The sequence below is a fragment of the Phymastichus coffea genome, unplaced genomic scaffold (genome assembly GCF_024137745.1).
Source record: "Phymastichus coffea isolate CEN01 unplaced genomic scaffold, Cenicafe_Pcof_1.1 PCOF00094, whole genome shotgun sequence".
In the NCBI taxonomy this organism is placed as follows: domain Eukaryota; kingdom Metazoa; phylum Arthropoda; class Insecta; order Hymenoptera; family Eulophidae; genus Phymastichus; species Phymastichus coffea.
In genome coordinates, this window is record NW_026706905.1 from 683,161 (window position 1) to 704,635 (window position 21,475).

Here is a 21,475-nt window from a genome sequence, read left to right on the forward strand (position 1 = left end):
CTCAATATCGCCGGCTGAGCGTCGTGTAGCATTGAGCAACGCTAGACCACGCGGGGTCGATGACCTTTGCGAATCGATTCGACATGTTGACGACTTTGAAAGCTGCCACGTTTCCGAAGGCGACCAAGTACAAAGAGGTAGGTGATAAATAGCGGCGCAATGCAACACGCCGAGTGCTGATCTGTCGCAACTGCCTACGCTGTGTTGCAGAATTTTTCAAGGCATAATGAAAGCGACGCCGGACGAGCGAGCCCGCATTAGATAAAATCGTACGTTCTGAAATCCGGATCGCTGCAGCATTCACTGCGCTTTGGATGGAGTGATGAGCTCGGCCCCTACACGGGGCATAGTGCCCCACCGTCTCAGACGTCACCACCACCATCACCGTCATCATCAGCACCCGCACGACAAGTGCAAGAGACGCGACGACGAGTCCGAGCAGGCGAGTCCCGCCGAGAGCAGCGAGGACGGACCTGCCGCCGCCGAGCGGCCTCTGCCACGGGGCTGCTTGGACGCGGGCAAAGCCGAGTCGGCGGAGAGCCGGCCGAAAGTCAATCCGATATTCCTGTGGGCCGCGCAACGCGAGCAGCGGATAGTCGAGGTCAGATGCGAGGACTACGACAAGCGAAATCGAATCAAGCTGACGAAAACCGCTCAAGGATGGCGCTCGATACCTCGCACGGTCCTCACCACCTACTCCCCGGAATCCGTGGCCGAGGAGCAGCCCAACGGGCAGGCCGCCTCCCTCGTCGCCTCTCGCAATGAGGAGAAAGAGAATTCGTCGAGGAAAGCGCCGACGATGAGGCACATCAAGAAGGACCGAATCGAGAACGCTGCGGCCGTCTACGCTGGCCGGCTTTCCGAGGTCAAGGACGACCACGAGAAAATCAAGCGGAAGCGCAAAAAGCACGCCGGCTGCACCAAGAATAAAAGGCGAAAGAGCGACTTGGAGCAAGAGGACGCTAGCGACGAGATTGCGATGACGGTAAACTGGAAAATGAAGAAGCGCAAGAAATACGACAAAAACAAGAAACGGAAAAAAATTCGTCTGGATAAAGAGGCGACTCACGCCGATCGTATAAACAATGCCGACAAGCTGAAAATCAAAGAGGAGAACCCGACGATGTCGAAATCACGTAATACTCGTGAAACAGCTGATTCGGGAGATTCTGCTTTGGCCGTGAAAAGAGATTCTAAAAGTTGTTTGGATAGCTCCGAGAAAAGTGTTGCTTCGATCGACGACGATGCTAAACGAAGTAATTTCAAAGTCATACAGAAAAGTCGACATTTTCAGCCGAGAGTGGTTCTAGAACAATTGCATTTCCCATTATTGCCAACGAAAAAAATGCTTCGCGGCGTCAAAACTGAACTATTCCAAGTCGAAGCAGAAGAAAGCAAAAACATTGATAAAATCCAGTACAATGGCGTCGCAAAAAGTAACAGGCATGCGAGCAATGAGCCTCCGGTCGTTATTGACGTCGATGAAGCTATTATAAATAATGAGGATTTACAAGAAATATTGAATAAACTCGACGCAAATCACATTCCAATCGATATTGATAAAACAAAATTCAATTTGATTGAAAATAATGAGCTACCTAGAAATTGTACAAAGCTAGGAGTCTCTATAGATGTTAATAAGAGGAGCGACAATGTGACTAAATCATTCAAAGGATGTGATAGTCGACACTCAACTTCAGAGATACAAAATACATTTCAAGATAAAAGAAAATCGCGCCCCGGAAGTAGAAGTTTGGATGAAACCATTGAAAGATTAGAAAAATCAATAAGTTTCCAGAAGAAATTTGATAGCACATCAGACATTTCATCGGTAGAAGTATCCAAGCTTCAGCCGAAAGTTTATCAACAATTCGAGTTCCAAATAGATGACAAATCTGATGTGCAGAATGTAACTACTACTGACTGTTCGACGTCTTTAGTGGTGCAAGGGAACGACGAAAAAAATCACTTTAAAAAAGACATTATTGAAAATTCAAAAAGCTTAGCTATATTAAAGAACAAGCCAGATATAACTGTGTCGTTGGTGGATCAGGAAAAAGATGAAACGTCAGCAAAAAATACAGTTCCCATGAGTACTTTACCAGACTCACAAACTGAACTAATTGACAATGAAGAATCTCACCATGGTAATTTAAGTTGTAATGTAGCCGAAATCATATCTCCTGATTCGAAAAGCCGCGTAGATTCTCCGGAAAGTACAGTGAACTTCTCAAAACATGAAGATTTGTACGATTCACGATCTAGTGAGACAACTGAAGTTGAATATTACAAAGCTCGAATCAAAAAACATGACAAATCCCACAGTGACAACGAAAATTATAACAACAATAACGATAACATCAATAAAAACTTTATTCTCAGGGAGAACGACCGTGTGACTTACATAAACGAAGTTAGCAAAGAAAGTGTGGTTGACTCTACCAAAATTGCAATAAAAAAATCACCGTTAAATCAAAACAAATGCAGTGAAGCTCAAGCTAAGTTGTCAGTTCAGCCAAAATATCAAACATATGATAAATCTGATAAACAAATGGTGAGTGAGTTTTGTTGTCAAGTATCACCGCAGCCTAGTGGTTTACCTTCGTCCATGTCACCTCATAGAAGATCTTCATCGGTTTACTTGGAACGATTATTGCCAAGCCCTCCCTGTTCAGTTAGTTGTTCCGATGACGCTAAGAATGATTTGACTCTTACGAGTATCTTGTCTATTTCAAATGACAATCTAAAGAGTGCAGGGGCTAAAGAAATAGACAGAGAGCTTGGTCTTGCCAACGATTCAGAAATGAATTCTGCTTATGAGGTATCGATAAAAGTTGAGAAAGATGTCAAGCCAGGACAGGAGAAGCCAATTTTACAAGAACACAGGCCAAAATTAACAAGCAGCAAACAAGAAAATCGAATATTCTATGAAGAGCCAGGAGAATTCGTCTCTGTTGCATCCGATTGTGTTTTTTCCAAGCGTCCTCAATCCGCAGATCCGGGCATCGCTCGTAAAAGAACACGAAATAACAATAATAATTTCTCTACGAAGCCATATATAGACGATACAGACTATATTGAGAAATCCAAAATCAAAGAACTGGAAATCAATCCCGTGGTATTCTTAAATCCTGCGAATCAATTACGTGAACTGTTGAGGACTTCTGGGCATTTGATCCCAGATCCATTATTAGTTCCAAGGGATTATCTACCTTTGATAGCAAGTACGCCTCTTACGGAAATACCAAATTTACTAGCCACGAGGCCAGAATTGCGATTACCAGAAGCGCTAACAAGGCCGGAATTATTAACAGACCCGGATCTCTTGGTTATTTCTCTAGCACATCTTCAGCATGTGCTTGATCATGGAGAAGCTTCTTTCAGAAAGCCTTACCAAACTCATCAACCGATATTAAGTTCGACGGATGAAAGTAAGGATGATGTTGTGAAAGACCAGAGTACTGCTGAGAAATACCGACCAAAACTGAGTGTCAAACCTATTGGAAAGCTGATGCCCGCTCCAATGGATCTTTCCAATAATCAAAAACCGGGCCCAAAGCCACCACTTTTGAGGGTACGAAGTGGACTTCTTAAGCAAGAGTCGGAAGTCTCATCAACGGCTAGCTCTCCAGATGATTTACAACTTTGGCATCCATTATTTGGAAGGTAAAGTTTGAATTCTTTTCATATAATTCGATTTAATATTTTTATATAAACTTTCAAATTAATACTCCAGCATTGATCAATAACAATCTCGATCTATTTTCGATTGTTGCTGTATTTTATACATTGCCATTGCGAGAAATTTCGACCTATCGAACTATTAATTTTTCTTTTTAATAAATCGTGAAAGCGTTTTATCCGTACAATTTTCAAAACTCGCCATAAAATTTCACTGCAATGTGGATGGAATGACAAGCTTGAATTCTTACTGCTTTCCGTAATAAGGTTATAAATTAAAAACAAAACAATATTGTGCGCATTATATTTTAATTTAAATGTTTTATTATTTTAACATGTAAAAATGACATTTTGAATTATCGCAATAAAAATAGTGCGATACATCACAGCCTACGAATATTTCCTACGAACTATTGATGAAATATTCATTTTTCGCAGCCAGGCAAAGAAGACTGCATGCGCCGTTTTTCTTTTTTTTTTTTTTTTCAAGAATTTCATACGCCATGGATTGCCTTTCACACCTTAGAATACCGAACGTTCGCGTATATATACGTATGCACTCCTAAAATATTTTTTTCGTGAAGGTTTATTGCCTCGTTTACGTAGCACTATCAATAGATATTGGCAACCGACAGTAGCTGAATCTTGAATAGTACAAAATCAAAATAGCTGTAATGATCGAGTGATTATGTAAGTTTAAATAAAGTGTATACTATGACGGTGATCGTACATATTAATAGATGTTTTTCTATCTGTCTACACTGTTAAATTTATTAAATGTGTGTGTTTATAATATCTGCATTTATAAATTCATCTTAAAGAAACAAGAAAACGTTTAAAAATATAAATGAAAACACGCCCGATTGAAACTATATAGGTTTGACAGATCATTGGCACGGCTCTGAAGTGGGTCGTCTGGTCCCGCTCCAGCTCATTCTATCGTATATGTTTTGCATTAACCACATCTGATTGTCTTTGGCGTTGCGTAATATTAGAATTTATTTCATCCGAGCCAAACTATCATATAGATATACAAGTCGATACGATCAATTGTCTAAAGGCAATTGGTGAACATTTTATACCGAAAACTATTAAGTATTTAAAAAAATTTTAATTCTTTCCGTCAATCAATACCCAAAGACTAAACAGAGAAACTTAAAACCCTTTTCTGTTTATTATGCAATTGAATCTCCATAATTTAAACGGCGAGGGACAATGGTGAAAGTATGAATTATCGAGGTGTTCGCGAATCAGCAAGTTTTTTCTTTACGTATTTAAAGAATACATAAAGCTGGGCTTTCTATATTTTCATGTAATAATTTGTACAGTATTACGTCAAGAAACTTTTAAATGCGGAGCCGTGAAATTGTTAGAATCTCGTTAACTTTCCTCAGTTTCTAATTAATTTCACTACTACATCGTGACTAAAATAAAATAAGCAGTTTCATCTTAGTTTTTGGTAGATGAAAGGTAAAATATATAAATAAAATTATGAGACGTTAGTAGAACAATTAATGTTATTATTAACAACATTGCTCATTTTTTATTGTTAAATCATAATTCATTATTGTAATAAACCAATTTAAGTGTGTACATTCTTATCCACAAATTGAGGGTAAACATTACAAGAACAATCATAGATTGCAAACACATAATTTGCAAGTGGGTGGCAGTTTTTTATTGTACAACACTATTTGTGTTATATTATAAATATGTGGTTTGAAAACAGATAAAAATTTCAACGTTCAAACTAAAATGACCGACAGCTTTCAAAAAAAACTTTCCGACTAAGAGATATATAGAAATAAAAATCGTCGATATGCTAAGGAAACTTTGAAATTGGATTCAACGCATAAAGTTATAGATACACATGTACCTGATTGAAGAAATTTATCGAAAAATTGAGGGTATTAGTAGCGTTATTTTATAGAGTAAATTTGACTGAATGTCACGAATATTTCGGAAATAAAAGGCGACGAGCTGAGACTCCTCGGACGATCGGTTGTGAACGCATTCGAACGCTCTACATTCCACGGCGATCAATCATTCTCATTGTACAAAGGATTACATTATAATTTTAGCGAGCATGACCGAGATAAATTTTGTATGAAAAATAAAGGATGTATTAACGTGAACGGCAAGTAACATTGTTTTTTATCGGCACGTTCAGTTTGAATAATCTTTTGTAAACTAATAAGATAAAATGACGCAAGCGCGATAACAGCATGTTTTTTTTTCTTTTTTTCGGATGTACGTCAGTGAAGCACTCGCTTTATATTGATAAGTATTAAGCAGCATTAGACAGCCGTCGACGAAGCGCATTATGAACTGTTCAGCGAAGGGATTGTATTTAGTTGAAATTTAAGAGAGGCATTGTTTTGCCAATAGAGGAGAGGCCATTCTAATGTTCTTTCTCTGAGCAGACGTCGTTACAAGCTCATTACCAATGTAGTGCCCCCCCTTGTTTCCGAGCAATATTATTATACCTCGTCGTCTATTCTTGCCTGCAGCGAGAATTTACGCGTTCATCGGTTGCGCTGTGCCGAAGAGTAAGAGGCACTCTCAGATTCACGTTCGAAGCACTACCATTGCCAAAGAATAATCAAGTACTGCGCAAGCGCGTGCTTGTACAAACTATTTGACAATGACGACGCGATGCGAGAGTTGAAAGAAGACATTAAAAGAGTTAAAAAAGAAGTTGGAAGAAAAATTGCGTGGATCGTGCATAGTTGAAAATTGAATTTCTGAGTGCGCCTGCTGTGAGCAATAAAAAGACGATAGCAGCTAAACAAGATCTTCCAGTTTCTAGCGTATCCACGAGCGAGAATAAGAGTATGCGGAGAGGAAGTGAGATAAAGAAAAAGGTGGGAGAGAGTAAGAGAACAAGCGCACGTTTGTTCACGTCCTATCTCTTTTTCACTCTGGCTCATTCTCTATGGCTCTTTCGTTTTGCCGTGCAGTCGTGCACTGGGACTTACTTCTCTCTACGCTGGGCGCCACCGTCCACGAACAGCGTCATAGTCGCGTCCGCACGTTTGGGCTTTCAAGACGATCGAGTAGAAAAACTAGAAGCCAACAGAGAACACGTATTACAATAAAAACTACCTTCCACATGTAAATTGTTCGTCATTCACATTACTTACGCTAACATCTGCGTACATAAATCATTGCGCGCACACACGTGTGTATATGTATTTCCAACTGGCTCTCAGGTGCTTTGCAAACGTTCACGGTTTTACGCGATGTACATAGAAAAAAAGGAAGCCTTTTATCATATCCTCCTTGTTTTCAAGCAAATTCAAATACCGACCTCTTAAATCCTCTAATTCGTGAGTTAACGTGAAATTACGATCATTTTTTCTCGTAGATAATTAATATTTAAATAAAAAGCGACGTCCAACGTCAAGCATAATTATGAGAACAGTATATAGTCCTCAGAGTGGCAGCAGCTCGAGCAATATATATTTATTCGGTTATTTTCCACCGGACATAACCCACCATTAGGTGTATTGCTCGGGCGGAGCTTAAAACGTGTTGGAGTCATTATAAGGGTTGGCAGGTGGATATGAACATGGATTAAATCGGAAAGTGGATCATATTCAACTTAATTATCAGGATTTTTCACCACCTTCCCTACAATTTCAATAGGATAAACCTTTCCACTGTATTTACGAAAGTTCCATTTTTTAAGTGTATACTCGTTATTACGGGATACATTACGATGTCGTCGAAAATTTTACGATACTGATTATTCACAAGAAAAATTAAGACAAACAACGTAATTTTAATAATCATGTTGATTTTTGGCATTAGTTGTACGTACAATCTGTGTGTGCAAACAGTGCCGTCAAATCCTCTCAAACTTAAATGCTTGAACGAGAACAAAAGTGTCTTTGCATAGGCGGCTGCAAGCTTAGAATACCAGCGCAGATTCTTACATTCAATATAACTGGCATTCGTAAAGACACTTGGACGTAAATTCGTGTATTATACCCACTTAATGCTTTGTTTTAAGCTCTATTGTTCACTCAATATTGCAGGCTTCCAAGCTTTGCCTTCACTTGCCTTTTGTCTTTTCTGACAGATTTTACAAAAACTTTCCGTTTTCAAGTATATAAAACAGATCGACGGTAAAGTCTCCAAGACATAAGTAGAAAAATCAACACTAACATTTATATTTATGATCGCGATCAAAGTGAAGAGAGTGTCTTAAGCTTGTTTTGACTATGTCAAGTCTGCATGAAAAATCATTAAAATGAAAAACATCAGTCTCAGAGTCATGAAAAGTATGACAATTAATTCATCAAATATTGACTTATTAACGAAACAAACTAAAATACCATTAATATGAATATCTTTTCATTATGTCTATCTCCACAAAGTTTACATACGTGCTCACTTTCAAATTTCAAATTACAATACACTGTTTTGAATAAAAGCTGGGAGCCACATTGAAATTTAACGTACCATTTTGTTAAATTCGCATTTCATACTATTTCTTCAAATAAATTAATTCCGATTTTTAGACTTGTCAATACTGTTTATTAAAATGAACAGAGGTTAAGTTGTTGAACAGAAGAAAAATAATTAATACATTAATTAATTAAGGCATTAATAACTACTGTAAGAATTATTTAATTTTATTAATTCGTTTGTTTGAATATTATTTTCAGATTAGATCAAATCTAATATATACCAGATGAAAAATAGCTTTTTATCGTCTATTCACAACTAATATCACTTTGAGAAACTTAAATTCCAGAATGCCTTTTATTTTATGTAACTGCAATAGCAGCTAATACTAATAGAAGAAAAACATGAAATGAAATAGACAGTTGCAATATCGTTAGTGCAATATCGGAAATATATTTATAGAATTCGATATTTTTCTGCAAGAGGATGCGCTATTCGACGATGTTTTAGGTTACATCTAAGGACAGCTCAACTGAACTTTGAATGGATAAAAAATGATTGTAAATCGACATTCGATACAACGTAGCGCTACACTTAGCTTATTCTTATTTGTTTATCGTTTTCGCATCTGCATACTTAGAATATACACTTTACGCTATTATTGATCGCGCAAGGTAGCTTTTACGTAAACCACACATAAGCTCTGCGCATGAAATCACAACGGGCTTCGTGGAATCGCTTAAATAATCATGAAATAGTGAAAATGTCGTCTCAATCGTTCACATACGATTCTCCGCGTTTCTTCGTAGTTTTTATTTTTCTACGATTTATTAAGTATCAATAAATATCTTAATAAACACAACAGAACCTTTTCAAACAACGAGATTTCCCCAATCCAATCAAATACCACGATATTGTTAGCTTCGTTTCGCTGATCCGTTTATCTGTCGATCATTTTATTCTCAGGAATGAATTGTTCTATTCTAGCATTTTCTCAATGTTCTCAAGTTTAAGCTAACTGTATAGCTGTACTGCATAAAAAAAAGTCGATAACGTATGAAAAATGTAATACCGCAGTCGTGAAGCGTCGCCTTACGTGGCAAACATCTAACAAATTTATTGGGAACAACTGTATTCTGTAAACTATTTGTTTAAACAACATTTCCGCGAAGTCAACGAAACTCACAAAGAGCAATCGCTTGAGGCATGCGCATTTAGAATCTACTGTAATGCTACCATGTTTTCGCTACTCACTTGTAAAAACTAAAGGATGTTCCCCGGTAACATAAAAAAACATTGTCTCGAAATTTAAATATGTTGTAGGGCAAACAAACAGAAATTCTGGCGCGGATATCCGGTAAGAAAGCAGTTTCGATGCACGATTCGACTAATGTGACGTAAAATTATGATTGCGATCGAAGGAATTTTGAGAAAAATCCGTGTAACAGTTAAGTTTGCCGGCTCGCTGACGATATTTATAAAATCCAAAAGTCTAGGACAGCGTTTCTCGTATTCAAAACTATTGCGACGAGGCGGACGAGAAGAGAATTTTGAAATTTGACCACACAAGCCAGAAGAGGATTAATTTAACGGCATCTCGTAATTCCCCTAAAGTTGACCGCAACGATACGGCGCGTCACTGGAGAACGCGCCCGCGATTCGTTTATCAGTGTGCGCACGAAGGAAGCCTCTGGCGCTCGCGAAAGGAAGTACGCTGCAGTGGCGCTAGCGAACGCGAAAGCGAGAATCGTTATATCTCGACAGCTGTAGCCGAGGCCAAAATTCGGGTAATGCCTTGTTATTAGGAGCTAGCTCTCGGAGGGGGCCGAATCGCCGTATCTTTTTGATTGAAAAGGTAAATGTTAGTTACTGGCACATGCTTTCGGCGCGGGGAATCTGCCGAGATGGTGCCCTTGTCGAATGCCAACAATAATAAGCAAGAGAACACGGGCGCACTTGTGCGCGAGTTATAAAGAGTTAATGTGATCTTTGGGCGAGCGGGGCGTGGGCGGGAGGGGGGGGGGGTCGGCCGGGGATTTGGAAGTCGCTGTCCCCCTGGCTATATATATGCGCGGCGTGGGAGGGTTAGGGTCGAGCCCCTAAAGCAAATCCAAGCGTTCGCGGGCAATAGCTGCGTGTCGCCAGTTGGCTGGGTAAAAGCGCGAGGGGAGCGCGCTCCGATCGTCGGAATGCATTGCTGCAGGTTGAACGAACGAGCGAGCGAGCGAGCGAGCGGATGGACGAACGAGTGCACGCAGCGACGATCCCGAGCGAATCTCGGGACGCGCAGTGTCGATAAGGCACGAGCTGCCGCCGCTGGCGAATGGCTACGTCCGCAGAGCTTTCGTTTTAGCTTGAGAACGCAGAGTCGGCCGATCGATATATTCGCCGGCTCTATACACGCGCTATCTATCGCGCTTATACGCTCTCCGGGCAGGCGGCCCAGTCTCGACTTTCAACGTCGCTCTCGGGTAGCCTCTGCGCACGGCAGTGAGAATACCGAGGGACAGAGCCCGCACGGCTCGCCGGCGTCTTATCGCCAGCGACTCCGTTTGGCGCGAGCGCGCCAGTTGGCAAACGCCGGCGAGACGCGTAACTGGAGCAGCGCTCCGCGGGCCAAGTCTGCTCTCGATTGAAAAGCCAGAAGGAAAACAGGCGCGCATGGCGATGAGCGCGCTCGACGAGAGCCGTTGGCTGCAGGCGCGTGCAGTTGCAGCGGCGTCGACCACGACGACTAAAAGATGAGTTGTGCGCAAGAGCAGGAAACACCTCGATCGATCCCGCGCACCGGCCTGCGCGGCCGCTCCTCCCTCTCGCGAGCTATAGCATCCCGCGTACGTGTACGCCAGATACGCCGGAGAGCCGAGCTTTCGCTGCTTGCCGCTCGGCATGCCCGTACGTGTGCGCCTGTGCACGTGTCTGCGTGGATGCCACATTGGACCTTGCCCAAATCTGCCTCCACCCCAATATGCCATTCTCTATTTACTTGCTTCCGACACAACATTAAATCATGATTTCGCCTGTCGCTCTCCTACTCCGATATGCTTTCATTGATTTTCCATTGTTTCTTCGGTCATCAACGATGACTCATCAAGTACATCCCTTGATCAATAAGCTTGCATATGATTGCGTCAAATCGAGCCGAGTCTCGGGTCAATCGATAAAGATACTCTTCGGAGCGATCGAAATAGTCACTGATCAATGTATGCTCATCAGGACATGTAATATCAATAGAAAATATTTACCGATGGCATCGACAATAAACCAGTTGCTATTTGTTTCAGTCAAAAACAACGACAGCAGCAGCAGCAGCAGCACCAGCAGCAGCACCAGCAGCAGCAGCAGCAGCGACAGCAGCAATCTCCGGAGCAAAAGCCGCATCAAGCTTCTTGGCACAGAACGACGTTAACTTCCTGACCAGCACGGTCTCGACTCAGGTCCTGACAGCGGTTCTCCTATTCCCAGGTCACCAACGAAAGCAGCCTTAGAGTAGCATTGGTGCAGCTTCAAAAAATAAGCAAAGTTGCTCACGTTGAGAAAGCTCGTATTTTCGGTTCTTCGACAGACACGGCATTAACCACACTGCGTCGGAGCCAGCGAAAAGTTTCTCGCACGGTGAATAGTTCCAGGGTAAAGTTCAACGAGTCTAAGAGATGAAGAGAAAATAGCCGATCGATTTGCAGTACTTGCAGCTTGCGCACTCTAAAGCGCCAACGATTTTATTAACGTCAGTGACGCTCTTACACTGTGCGTTACTCATTTTTTCATTGTTTTTCGGATTATCATTGACCTCCGGATAGCTTGCTGCCAGCCAATTGCAGTGGCCATTCGCATTGCAGTTGATTTTTCCAAATTTATGTGCCTGCAATTTATTTGCGCGTATTCTATTGGGTACTGCTTGCCACCGTAAACATCACAGCAAGAAGGGAATTAATTTCCAAAAATTGCTAGCTTACCGTACAAACATTTATTACGTTTTTTCCATCAGATCGTTCATCTACGTCAACACCGTCAGCATATTATTAATGGCTTCGTGATATTTACATTTATACTATTTGAAAACGAGGTAGAAAGAAAGATAAAAGACTGTTCAAAGCGTATTAAAGTAGGCACGTAAGATTTTCGATCGATGTTATGCGCTTCTCACTAGAATTTAAGTGATTTGTAAATTTTATGTTAATTACATAAGTAAATGTGAATAATTATCAGATATGTATAATTACGATTTTTAAGAGAAACTAACATTTTTATCAACTAGAAGATATATCGAGATGAACATGAAGATTTTTTTTAATTAGCCTACAGAAAAAATGCCGATGATTGGACTTTATTTAAATGTATTTTAATAGTTTTGTTGAAAGTTCGAACGCAATCAATAGGATAAGTTCTGATTTGTATAATTTCACGATAGTATTTAACAATAGAAAAACATGTATGTAAATATTTATTCAGTATTCCAATGCCAATAGTAATTGTTCTACAATTACGTTATAATCGAGGGGAGATAAGTCATCGAGTTCCATATGGCAATGAAATGGGCACACTCTTAATAGAGAAAAGAGAAAGGATTTACATTGCAAGAAGGAAAAGCAGCGTCGCGTATTGTCAGTTTCCATCGGAACGAGCGCGACTGCTTCGGAATGAAATGATATATTGTGAACATGCCTGAGCTACTTTTATTTCCATGTCTTTGTCTGTCAAGACTTTTGTGCGATCGTTTGCATACAATGATGGCTACGAACGAGCGCCAGTAGATAAGGCGTTAACCAAATATGCGTTCTCGTTCCTTGCGCACTGTTTGCTTCACTGCGATACGTTGCAATTCACTGCATGTATAGCTCACTACATGTCCAACTATTGTTATTATTTTTGGTAGAAAAATATTCAAGATGTGTGTGACATTGGGTCAATGAGTCAACAAACTGTTGAAGGCATTTGTTCAGATGTACCTACATCTTACGTAGTTCATAGTTGTAAAATCAAATATTACTTGAAACGGAGCGAGATAGGAATATTATCGAATAAGACATTCTTAAGGACGTAGGTGCTATTAATTGTACAATTAAAGCTGAGTTGATTCATTGAAAACCGGACAAATTCGAGTAAACATTTCGATCAGGATTCACGTCTAACGTAATTGAGACAAATCAAAAATAGACATCTCGTAAGATTTTCTTTAGAGTTCGTAGCAGCAATTAGATGAGATATATTCCATTTTTTCAATGCTAATAAATTATTTAGTTGTTTACTTCTAAGTGGACTTTCGAAAAATAAATTGACCAAGTATGGTGATCAACGCAAAGAGAAATATATACTAAAATCGAAAACAATAGAAAACTAAATATAAACTCAATTGGTTATTTTTATTTTTGATCGTTACACGGTTTAAGTATTTCGCGTTTAGATCGGTGCATTATGAATAACTTTTGTTTTACATCGACGCTCTCGTGTTAATAGTTGTTTTGAAATATACTAATGCTCAATAAAATTACGACTCATAAATGTAATACTGTCTATTTCTTTATACTTATTATGTTTTTTGCGGCTAACCAATGTGACGTCAGCGCTCACAAATAACCTAATCATTAAGTATATCATGAATGCATTACCAAATGTGAACTAATATAGTAGTATGTCTGTGTGACGAATATCGCAAATATGTACAGAGTCATGTGTAACTAATTCTAGCTGGAAATGTTTTTCAATCTAGTTAATGTGTAACTATACTTCGTAAGGATTGAGAATGAACGTTATAACAGTGGTGCGATTTTAACACGAAAGAAATAAAATAAGTATGCATGTAGTGTGCAATGGAGAGATAAGAAAATTAGGTATACTTAATTAGGTATATTAACTTACAATGAAAAAGGCTTTTTACAAGAGAACTCGGAATATGACCAAATGAGAACAAATGTGAGCGAGATAAAAATAAAAAAAGGACATCTGTCAATAATGATGTTTTTCTAGGCAGAATTAGTCACTCGTATACAGAATACAGCATAAAAAAGTTGTGGAATCTAATCAATACAATTACAAACCGCATGATGCAAATTCTATTGCATGTGGTAAATAGTACGGCAAAATAATTTTTCTACGGTAATTGATGAAACATTAACTATTTATTTTTCAAATCTGTGCTGTATACGTACAAGTAATAATTTATATTTTTCTACAGTGATGGTCAATACTTTATTACTTTAGTTCCGTTTCTCTAATGATTTTCATCGATACAAATTTTAATTAGGACTTTGAACATTTTCTTCAAGAGAATTATTTTAAATAAATATAATGAGGTATCATTCATGAATTTCGATTTGATTCCCATTATTAACGCAATTTCAAGATGGAGCAAGAAGAAGAATTATTTCGAATGTTTTTATTTTATTCAATCCGATAATGAATTATGCAATTACGATTACTTCACCGTTACAATGTGCATTTCTTAAAAGAAATATATTAACAGTGAGTATAACTGTTCATATTCTGAAATACACGTAATCAAAAAAATGTAGTTATGAAATTCTTCAAAATCAACGTTATCAATGCACTATTGATAAAAAGTGTAGAAAACGTCGAAGTAAATATGAAATGTTAACATTTCAATTCCATTTATATTGTTGCGCTCATGTGTATACTGAAAGTACACGCAAATCCGTAATAATATAAAAAATATCAAAAATATACTGAACTAGCATATTAAAAATATACTTATATGTATTAGTCATCATAGATATAAATATATGATTTCTATTTATACCATTTCATTACGTTTGTACAAGAAAATTTTCAGCAGCAAAATTTTCATTGTAAGGAAATTCAATCATTATTTTCTTTTACAGTTTTTAGCTTTTGAATTATTAAAAGTTATCAAATTAACTTGTTTCCTCATTGTATGAAAAATTGATTAAATATGGAAATATTGTGTGCAATACAAATAATATACAGACTTTGAGTAAGATGGTGAAAAGTAAGAAAGTTTGGATCAAACTTGACTGTTTAGTCTTTAGATTCTATTAGGTTACGAAAATGAAATATTTTATTGGTATATTAACATTGATTATAAGAAATGACATGATATGTAAATACATGAAATAAATATAAATAAATAAATTAAACTTTACCAGTTTACTATGTATTGCAAAATTATATGTTTATCATCAATCAATTTACGTATATATGTTGCCATTGTAATCAATAATCGTCTTTTACTTTGCAAAACGATAAGCAAAATATGCGTGTATTTTTATATTTTATACTTACAATTAGTTGGTGGGATTGGCGATCACGCGCGCAAATATTGCGGCGTAAATAGGCCAAAACACATTGCAAGCTTATAGTATGATGACGTGTTTCTTCAAATTCGTCGTTCTGAAATTAAGAAAAAATATCACAATTTTTCATACAGAACAAAAATGTGACAGTCTGACGCTTTAAATTAATTTATTAATCAGCTATATAGTATATTCCATGAGAACAATATTAACTTAAAAATTATGTATGCAATCAGTCGTTTTTATTCAGAATACCCGGCTTGTGTGTGTACTTTTCATAAGATCTATCTATTTACATATATACGTCTTTTGACGCTCTGAATCCGAACCCGAGGTCGAAATTACACATGCACCCTCGAATTGTCGTTATTTTGATGAGAAAGCCCTCGGTTAAGCCAATGGATAGTCGGAGAATCCAGCTTTGAAAAGTGCAAGAATTTTGAAAGTATGTGTGCTATTTCGACCACGAAAATACATGTTTGGCGGCTCTTCTCAAAAGTACACATCACTTTCATTTCTTTGTGCACCGCTGAAATCGATCGTAGTTTTCTCTTGTTGTGAGATTGAATTATATGTCGAGAAGGTCATAAAAATATGACTATTGTATTGTTCAGCAGCAACCAAACCATCGTATTCGATGAGGGTAAGCACAAAAGTATATTTAAATAAGTTAACAACACACGTATATTTTATTAAGATAACACATTGACTGATTGAATCACATTGAAATCACCTCGATAATATGAATGGGTCTTCTGGAGATTAAATTTTTTTACAGTAACTTTTACGAATGTTCTAGCTGAGAATAAATGTCGAACTGAACTATTATACACTAAAAATTAACTTTTACTTTTTATGGATTTGTTGCTATGCAACGATGAAAAAACATTGAGTTTGTTTTTAAAACAAAACCAACTATTATCCAACTTATCCAACTTAAAATTGAACAACTGATCATTTGAATAAATCAAAGACTAAACCAACCCTACTCAAATGTTATTATGCGTATAGTTAAGTGTTCGCTAATTAGTCTTTCGCCTTCCGATGTTGTGGTTTCACGCAATATCAGTTCACTATTTTAAAATTGATGATGGTAGAGCTATTACCACCATAGCCTTTTTCCATTCTATTACGAACAATGTAACTATTTGGATTGAAATTCTGCGTTCTGTTCCCGTTGAAAATTTTTCTAGATTTTGAACATTTTTGTTATTAATTAATTTTTGAGTCAAACGAGTCAAGATACCACTGACTGGTTATACTTCTACCGTGTGAACTTCTTTGTCCGAAGATCAAATGAATCAAGTTTCGATTCATTTACTTCAATAATTTTGCAAAACTTTATCATCGAGAAGTAACTCCAAATCATTTACGGTAATTGTCTGACCATCATCCCAATTTCTTTCATGTTAATAAAGTAGATAGAGCTTTGAGCTATCTGTTCTAAAAATCATCTAAATAATTAAGCAATCTGTCATTGCTTTACCAAGTTTACTTTTTTAAAATTAATAAGACCGAAAGCTCTTTCAAACAAAAAAAGATTTGGTGTTAGTCAGACACTGTAAATGGTATCAAATTGATTAAGATATATCATTAAACATAAATTGAAGCGCATTTTTAATTGACCTAATTAGTTTTTCCTAGCTTCCACTTATATAAGGAGCAGATGGTGGATTAAAGCGCCAAGCAAAACGCTTCTTTAATGCGAACACGTCTAATTTATCCATCGTTTTTATTCCACTGTTTCAAAATATTTTCCTATTCCTTATTTTAGCAGTCTTCAATTAATTCCATTATCTAAGTACATAAGAAACGCTAAAAAATGGATGACTTTCAAAAAGCATTGCCATAGTAGTTGGATCGATATTGAGAAAGCTTGTAAGTTCTACATGAACTACATAAATCATTAAATATGTAAAAAATGGCAGCCCAAACTTTTTGCACGTTTTGCAAAACACGTATTGAAAAGAACAAATGTTAATTGCTTTTTAACATTTGTTATCTCATATTTTTATCTCGATGTGGTCGTAGATATTTTTATCTCATGGTACATAATGTGTATGAATATAGGGACGTTTTGGTTTAATAGCGTTTTTAATACGTACTTGTAACCTAGAAGCTTCGTACGCATTTTTATCAAAGAAAGTTTTGCTTCGACTAAGAAAATATTTGTAGGAGCGCTCTGTCTAAACCCTAACGCAGCTCTGATAGCTTCGAATTGCATTTGTTCAAACTTTTTAATAAATTTTTTGTCATTGGAAAAATATATAAAACAGCCATATTTTATCGATGAGCAGACGTAGCTTTTCTACAGTGCGATAAAGGTGTCGGGATCCGCTCCCCACTATGTGTCGTATAAATACTTTATAATATTTATTAAAAAATTACATTTATTTAAAATATTATGCATATGCGTTCTAAAGAACATTTTGTAATCAAAGGTCTGCCTAAGAAACAGGCAGAATCGGTAAAGGTTATTTGGTGTCCGTTGATCTTGATTGACGGAAGACCTGGAGAAATCTTTTTTTATTGAAATAGACAAAGACTGTTTTTTCAGGAGAAACATGAAGACCTAGTGAATGTAGATTTAAGCTAATCGACTCAATTATTCTTTTTAGTAAGCAGAAACTTTCTGGCATCGCGAGAGTCACAGTAACGACAGCTATCTCATCAGCGAATTTGAGAATCGAGATGCCATCTTTTTCGAGTCCCTTTGCAATGTTCATCATATAAATTATGTAAAGTAAAAGGCTTAATACTCTTGCTTGTGGTACACCTTTGTTTGCTTTGATTTCTTCATACCCTTCGATGTTGGTGTGTAAATAACGATCGAAAATAAGGAATTTTATAAAATTAATCATTCTCACGGAGCACTTGACTTCGGCTAGCTTGTCTAATAGTACGAGTAGGTCGGGCAAAACATTATTGAATGCATCGGATACATCCAAGAATCCCGTCGACGCGTCTTTGTGTTGTCTGTGGGCTTGGTCTATAATATAGGTTAACAGGGTTAAGTTGCCGCGATAAGATCTGCCTTTTCGAAAGCTAGATTGAGATTCTGATAGTAATTTATTGTGCTCAAGCCACCACTCGAGTCTATATATAATTAAAGCTTCGAAAACTTTGCATGTGCATGAAGTGAAAGCTAGGAGCTGAATTATTTACAAACTTTTTATTGTGGTTGTTTTTTTCGCAGAGTCATTGATTTAACTGTGTTCGTAACAATGTTCATGTGAAAATCGTACTTTTGATTTGGAGAGAGATCATCGTATTCGCGAGAGAAAGTTTGAGAGAGAAATTTAAGAAAGTGTTATTCCAGTAATTCTATAGCAAACGAAGACATCCATACATGGTGGAATGGTTAGTATTCGGATTCCCGTAATTTCTACTTTGTCGTTTATCTTTGTGCTATTTCTTTAAATGACAGTTTTTTAACTAGAAAAACAATTCTTTCACTGTTCGAATCGAGATGATCTTTCCTAAAAGTGTTGAAGCCTACGAAATGGAATCAAGTGTTGGGCTTTAACTAAGATTCGAAAGATTCGACTCAAGCAAAAATATCGATGTCGTGTAGCACTTTATACAATTCAAGTTGTCGCTTGATGACGCTGCGAGGATTCCAGAACAGAATTTTTAACTTAATCTCAGAGATTTTTTTATCTATTTTAAATCGAATAGCAGTTATTTGTGTCTATAATGAATGAGATTGAGTTTCTATTGAGTCCTGTTTTTCTCTTCGCTTATTTTCATGTCTCGTAAACACTACTGACGTCGTCGTCCAAATGTACATTGGCATCCTTGGCTTTGCGCAGTAAATTTCGGATACGAGTAAGTCTGCTTCTCGCGAATCGATTTTCTACAGTTGAGTATATATTTGTGAGTATGAGACAGAGCGCGTCAATGTCGCTTGTATACATTGACGCTGTTGCATGAATGTTAACGTTCCCGTATGTGCTTTCTAAAAATTGCGTTAGTCGAACATAATTGAGAGGAAAGTTATTTTCTTTTTTCTCAATTGATTCACGCGCGTTTTCAAGATGTTTCGCAAAGTCGATTTGGCTGCCAATTTTACCTTTTTTTTCTTTGGTTTTCGGGTTTGATGAAGAGTGCTTGATCGGCATTTTCGTCAACGTAGGTAAACTGCGTGGAAATTAAAATCAGACGACTGTGGTTTCCATCTGCAGCTACTGGATTTGCGTCATGCACAACTGGCTTCTTTGTTGTAGCTTTGTTTTTGTCTTGATCGTTGTTCTTTGGAACAGGTGTTGAGTCTTAGATTATAGTGTAGTTGTCATCGTTTGAGTTTTCAGGTTATAAATTGTAGATAGCAAGAGGTATTCTTTTTTGTGAGCTGGTTATTTGGGGAGGTGTGGCTGTGCAGAATTTGACGAGATATTCTTCTTGCAATGGAAGCAAAGCAACTTTTCTGTGGAGAAGTAGATCCACTGAACGAGGAATTCGTACGTTGTTTTCAGGCTGTTTGGAATTTTCGAGATCTTCTTGTTTTATATAAACTTGTTTACGGAAGCTGAGAAGGTGGCCTAGATTTTTTGTAGTTTGTTGCGATGATCACAGAGGTTGGAACACACGACTGAACGTTTGAGATCGTGATCCTTTTTGCTTTGCTCTTCAATGGTCTTATTTCTAGCCGGTTGTCCCCGATTTGCAATTTAGCTGACTGCTTGATGAGACTGTCAAAGATTTCAGTTGTGCATAGGTAGAAGCAGATTCGATTTTGACTTATGTTTTACACGTATAAAATGTCTTTCGGAGGGACTACTTTGGCTAGAGCAACTGCATATTCTTCCACCGTTTTTCCGTCACTTGTGTCAACTACTATGACGTGGTCACGAGAGATTACTCTTTCTTGTTGAACAAAATTCGAGAAAATATTTTACGTTGGAGGGAGATTTACGGTGTTGGTAGTAATTTTGAGCTGTATGTGTCTCTTGATAGAGCACACCAGTGTTTAATCACTTAGCGTTTGGCTCGAAAACTGTTTTCTACACATAAAAAACTATACAGATTTTCGTGTATTTTAAGTTTTACTTGGATTAATGACTGGCTCATAGCCAAGATCACACGCGTCGGACTGTAGATACCGTGAGACGGCGTAGCGGTAGTGCTAGTAAACACGTCTATACAGTATGGCATCCAAGACGCGAGTCATGTATTATTATTATTACCTTTTTTTAAGCTTGAAATTTATATACAGATTTATTTGCTATATATAAAGTAATACATGAAAAATACCATCGTTAAATTACATACAGAGAAAGATATGACATTAGTTTACAATTTAATATTACATTTGTTTAGATATTTAAGTATAATCTCGAATGGTTGCACATTGGGTTCGGCAAGGATTATCGATATTTTCATCGGAAGATGGTATCCTATTTTCGATAGACTAGAAATCAAAGCAATACGTTGTGCGTTTAATAAAGAGCATTGCCAGATGAGATGATCGAGGTTTTAGGAATATTCCTGGCAGTTACATTTTGGTCCTTTGATTAGGTTCATTCTAGCTAGAGACGCTGCGAGGTTATAATGATCCGTGCGGCATCGATTAATTGTTACAATAAGTTTTTTGGAAAGACTTTGCTTGTGAAACCACGTGTGTATAGATTCTTTGTAGTATATTCGAAAGAACGATTTACCTTTTTCTTGACTTGATGCTAAGAAACTGTTCCGTGTATTGCTATTCGTATTACTTTTGTGAATTTCTTTTAGGTCGAATAAGGAAAAGCTAATGTTGCATTTTTATGATACAACGGTTGATTATCGGCGTGACAAACAATTGGCGGCCGGCGACTTGCAGCCGTACTCTGTTTTAGTGTAAGTGAAATTTTACAGTCCACCATTCGCTTAAATTACCCTGATGGAACTATAAAATGTATCAAGCATATATAAGTATATTTTTACGACAATAATTATGGATTTTAAATATTACAATGCGTCACCGTAATATTTCTTAGACTCGAGGACTTAGTTTGTTATTAGTTCGGCGCAAGCTAGTATAAAAATTCTCGTGTTGTTTGTTTGAGTGTCTCAGGTTTACCGTGATGATCATTGTAATTTTTACGATAAATTTCTTTCCGTGTATAAAC

At 37.5% G+C, this 21,475-nt stretch overlaps 1 protein-coding gene across 1 annotated transcript; it reads left to right on the forward strand.

Moving 5' to 3' along the window:
• LOC131669523 (uncharacterized) lies at positions 1–15,477 on the forward strand. The gene is made up of 3 exons (XM_058944446.1): positions 1–137; positions 211–3,666; positions 11,379–15,477. Exons 2-3 carry the CDS (start codon positions 323–325, stop codon positions 11,509–11,511), a joined length of 3,477 nt encoding a protein of 1,158 aa, XP_058800429.1. The 5' UTR covers positions 1–137; positions 211–322; the 3' UTR covers positions 11,512–15,477.
• Positions 15,478–21,475: the final 5,998 nt, after the last annotated feature.

Excerpts from the sequence above, each read along its gene's own strand:
- LOC131669523 (XM_058944446.1), top strand. The coding sequence starts at position 323 with ATGAGCTCGGCCCCTACACGGGGCATAGTGCCCCACCGTCTCAGACGT. Across the intron at positions 3,667-11,378 it reads TGGCATCCATTATTTGGAAG|TCAAAAACAACGACAGCAGC; the intron begins GTAAAGTTTGAA and ends TATTTGTTTCAG.